The 4302-nt window shown below is 58.0% G+C and overlaps 1 protein-coding gene across 1 annotated transcript in view; it reads right to left on the bottom strand.

Moving 5' to 3' along the window:
- LEPRE1 (leucine proline-enriched proteoglycan (leprecan) 1) overlaps nt 1–4302 on the bottom strand; it is a gene marked incomplete at both ends in the record, with an annotated part of 4420 nt that continues 118 nt past the window's right edge. Inside the window, 12 exons of the mRNA XM_009873181.1 lie at nt 1–60; nt 204–279; nt 443–560; nt 1036–1186; nt 1285–1380; nt 1487–1614; nt 1765–1886; nt 2238–2290; nt 2386–2475; nt 3198–3337; nt 3617–3748; nt 4195–4302. The exon at nt 4195–4302 is cut by the window's right edge and continues 118 nt beyond it. Coding sequence (XP_009871483.1) covers nt 1–60; nt 204–279; nt 443–560; nt 1036–1186; nt 1285–1380; nt 1487–1614; nt 1765–1886; nt 2238–2290; nt 2386–2475; nt 3198–3337; nt 3617–3748; nt 4195–4302 — 1274 coding nt within the window. The remainder of the gene's footprint in view (nt 61–203; nt 280–442; nt 561–1035; nt 1187–1284; nt 1381–1486; nt 1615–1764; nt 1887–2237; nt 2291–2385; nt 2476–3197; nt 3338–3616; nt 3749–4194) is intronic.

The following is a 4302-nucleotide window of genomic DNA, read 5'->3' as shown; positions in this document are numbered from 1 at the left end:
GGGGTTCTCTGAGCCGGAGGAGAAGCCCACGGCACGACCACACTGCGGCCGAACCTCTGCCTGCCATGGGTGGGAGACACCGGTAAGGACGGTGGGCGAGGGGGTGAGTTGGTGTCCTCGCCCTCAAGCCAAGGGGACGGGGCCAGCGGGCAGGAGCTGGGTTTGGTGCTGCACACGGATCCTCAAGGAGCTGAGCTACTTACGGTCTTGGTTTTGGCATCCAGCTCGGTGAAGTAAAAAGCTCCTCCTTCAAAGTCCCCATTGAGGTAGAGGATGGCACTAAAGGAAGCGGTGGACAAAGGGAGGTGACAAGCAGGTGAGTCTGGAGCTCCCCCAACACGACGGCAATTTTTTTCAGGCTGGGTGGTCCTCCCACCCTGCTCCTCCCGACCCAGGCACCAGCAAGTCCTGGGAAGCTCTGGCTGACAGACACCACCAATACCTGTAGTCCCGGAAGGTGTAAGCTGGAGGTTCCTTCACGCACACCAGGGCCTCTGCGTTGAGGATGCAGTTGTCCACGTGCACCTCGTGACTGTTGTCGCTCCGGCCTTCTTGCTTCTCTAGGGTGGAACGAGACCTGGCATGTCAGGACCTCTTTGTCCCTGCAGGACCAGGCTCTGCCCCCAAGTGTCACGTGCTTAGAGGTGCCAAGAAAATAATCTGTAACCTAAAGCCCTTCCCCTTGATGGACCGTGGACCAGGAGAGGCCCTTTAGGTGACACAACTGACTTGTGCCACGGCATCTCTATGACCCTCCAGGCACAGCCTCTCCCAGCTGAGCATCTCCAAGTGCTGAAATGCTGAACGGCATGAAGCCACCTGCCCCGTGGCTTCTCATCTCCCCAAACTGGGTTTAGGGACAAGCTCCCCACACCTTCCTTTTGGGAAAAGGAGCAGGTTATGGAGCAGCAAGGAGGTCTCTGAGGAAAGGTCCAAGACCAGGCCACCCCAGCTGTTGGAGAGAACCCAGACAGAAAAAGAGGCTGAAGGAGACTTGCTTCTCCTTGGGTTGTGCTCCTCCGAGGCCATGCTCACCCTCGATGGCCGTCCGGCACACCAGGTGGGAGTAGGAGAAGTGGAGCGGGACCTCCAGGCGGAAGTAGGACTCCATCATGTGCCGCACCTTCTCCGTCACGTTGTAGTAGAGGTAGGCGCTCCGCAGGGGCACCTTGCCCTCCTGGCCCAGCTGTCGGGGAGGGATGAAAGAGGGGCTCAGCCCCTGCTGGCCTTCAAACCCCCCTCCCTTGTCTCCACAGCCTGTTTGTCCCTGCAGCCAACCCTAACCTTGAGGGCCTTGAGGACGGTGACGCCGTAGAAGGTCTCGCTGGGGGTATGAGGAGATGTCTTCCCACGATAACCATCCCCAGCTGAGGCAGCTGCCTGCAAAACCCAACTGGTGTTACTAGTTCGACTTCTGAGCCACAGGATGGGACCTTTTAACATCCCCTGCCCTATCCCTGCCCTCTCCTCCTGCCCCCGTGCTCACGTTGGTGAGCCTTTGCAGCTCCTGGCACTCCTCAGCGGAAAGGACCCCGTCCACCACGACGCGTTGGGAGCCATTCAAGGCCTTGGAGTTCATGGTGACTCTGGCTCCTTCGTACACCAAGGGGCCACCTGTGGCACACAGGGGATCAGGAGGGCGCAGGGATGGGTGCCCCCACCCCGAGGGTACAGTGGAAGCTGTGGTCCTGCCACCACTCACGTGGAGCTGGCAGCAGGGGACATGGAGGTCCCCATCCCACCTCTCCTCCTGGCTCTCCGCACCTTCTCGGATGAACTTGCTCATATCGGCAGATTCCTTGGCCTTCTCCTCCACCAGCGTCTCGATCTCCTTCATGAGGTTGCCGATCTCCTCCGAGATGCGTGCTGCCGTCTCCCGCTCCACCCTGGGCCATCAGGACCATCAGCTCCACTGCCCCGCTGTCCCCACATCGGGAACAAGGGGCATCAGGACAAGGACAGGGCAAGTTTTGTCTCCAGGAGCCACTGACAACACCCAAGGCTGGAGAGAGTCATCTCAACACATCCCTCACCCTGAGCTGCTCGGGGTGACCTACCCACCCCCATCACCTCAAGGGCCGATGGGGAGTAAAGTTGTGTCCTCCAGCAACATCTCCCAACCCCAACACCCAAAAACCTCCCTGGCAGCAGCTCCATGGCCACGGGCTTTGGCCCAGTGGAGGAAGAAGAGTCCCCGCACTGGGTAGGCTTAGCCACCAGTATGGGGGAGCACTCACTTTTGTTTCTCTTGTAGCCTTTTTGGTATCACCTCTTGAGGTGTCCATGTGTCCTGCAGCCAGAAGAACATCATGAGCTGGATGAGGCTTTGGCTGGGACACGGACCCCTTGTCCCTTTCCCATCCAGCCTGGTCCAGCACCACTCACCGGGTCCACGAAGGGGATGCCAAAGACATCGTAGCTGAAGAAGAGCAGCTCCTTCTCCATCAGACTTCGCTGGCGGTACGCCTGGATCTCCTGCAGCCAGGGGCAGAGGGGTGGGGTGAAGGCACGGTACAAGGGCCCTGGAAAGACCCCGAGCGAGGGCAGGAGGGTGCAGGTTTACACCATCACCATGGTCCTTGCACCAGACCTGCAGCCCCAGTTTCCCGGTCCCTGTGGCAGCTGGGAAGCAAGTGGCTTTCCCCATCCTGCAAGAACTTCCCTGTCCCATGTGGATGAGTCCTGGGAAGAGGATGGGTGAGAGAGAGGCACATCCCTCCCTCAGGAAGCTCTTTAGGAGAGTCCCTTCCCTGCTCCATGGTGCAGAGACCTCCATTCCTGCCTACCAACTCCCAGGCAGCACCTGAACATCTGGATCCTGCTCTTCTGAAGCCAAATCCTCTCCTTTTTAAGCAATTTCACTTCACTTGTAGAAGTCTCTGGCTACGTGTGCTCAGACCCTCCTAAAGACTCTCTCTGTCTGCATCTCACAGACGTCACCCAGAAGAGCTGGTCCATTTCTGCAGGCCATCAAGCCTTCACTTGGCCAAAGATACTTCACCAGTGACGTTTTTCAGTCTCTCAGTTATTTTCCACCTGGTTGAGCATTGCATCCACCTATTCCTCTCCATATTGCCACCGAAGGGTGGCTGGCCCAGAGCAAAGCTATCCAGAGCAGAGTCCCCAGAACCTCTACAGAGGCCCTCAAGGAGGGGAGGAGATGTCCCTGCAATGGCTCACCCTAGCCAGTCGCTCACCTCTCGGGGTTGGATGGGTCCTGCCAGGTTTTCCCCCAGAACAGCGGTGTAATAGGCCAAATTCTGGTTCATCACCTCATCGTTTGGGAAGAAGAGCAAATAGGTTTTGGCGCATTCGATGGCTTTTTCATAATTCCCACCTGCAAAGTAAAACAGGACTGGTAACAGCATGTCCAAGAGCAGGGCAGACAGAGTAGCCATGGATGCAGAGGAGAAACCAGACAGAAAGTCCCTGTTGGTCTCCAATGGGTCTCCCAAGCAGGGCAGAAACCCTGGAGCAAAGATAACATCTGCTGAATGTCATTTCCCAAACCAAACCACTCTGTGAGTCCGTAACTTGTGCCCATGAGGAATGACCCGTGCAGAGCACGATGTCCAGTGCTGATGGCCAACGGAGGACGAGGCAAGGAGCTGCTTACTGTTGTAGTAGGCAAACTGCAGGTAGTTGAAGTGCGAGGGCAGGAAATCTTCCAAAGGCTTCTCCCGGCCGGGCTGCGAGGCCAGCTCTGTCACACAGCCCTGCTTGCAGCTTAGCACCTGCATGTAGTGATCTGGTGGAGAAAAATCTTGGGTCACTGCTTGTGGTCACCCAAGAGCTGACGGACAGGACCCTGAGGGGTCTCCCACTCCAATCTCCTGCTCGCAGCAGGGTCGTTGCGAGCTTGCTGTTGGTGGAAGCCCTCGAGGGTGGTGGTTGCCCACCTCTGCGTTATCGGTGGTGGGGCTGTGCCGCTCTCTGGAGATAGAGTGGCCATCCTCACGCTCCCACCCTCTGCTGGCCCCTCTCCTGTTTTTCCACATCCCTCTGGAATTTGGGAGATTCCTGGGCCTCACTCCCAGTTCTGAGAGCGGACAAACCCCCCCTGCCACTTACTGGCCACCCTCCTCCTACTGAAACCTAATCATGGGATTTGCCCTTTTTGGGGACCCACCACCCTCCCAGGTCTTTGGGGACCACCCTCTCCCAGGATCATCCTGCAGCGAGCACGGCTCCCACCCGTGATGGCCTGGAAGAGGTCAGCGTTGTACTCCAGGTAGTTGTAGCCCTCGTAGTCATAGGGTCCCTCGCAGAGCGCGCGGCACTCGGCGTCCGCCACGAAATACG

This window comes from Apaloderma vittatum, unplaced genomic scaffold (genome assembly GCF_000703405.1).
Source record: "Apaloderma vittatum isolate BGI_N311 unplaced genomic scaffold, ASM70340v1 scaffold32637, whole genome shotgun sequence".
Lineage (NCBI taxonomy): Eukaryota > Metazoa > Chordata > Aves > Trogoniformes > Trogonidae > Apaloderma > Apaloderma vittatum.
This window is presented reverse-complemented; position numbering and strand designations above follow the sequence as displayed.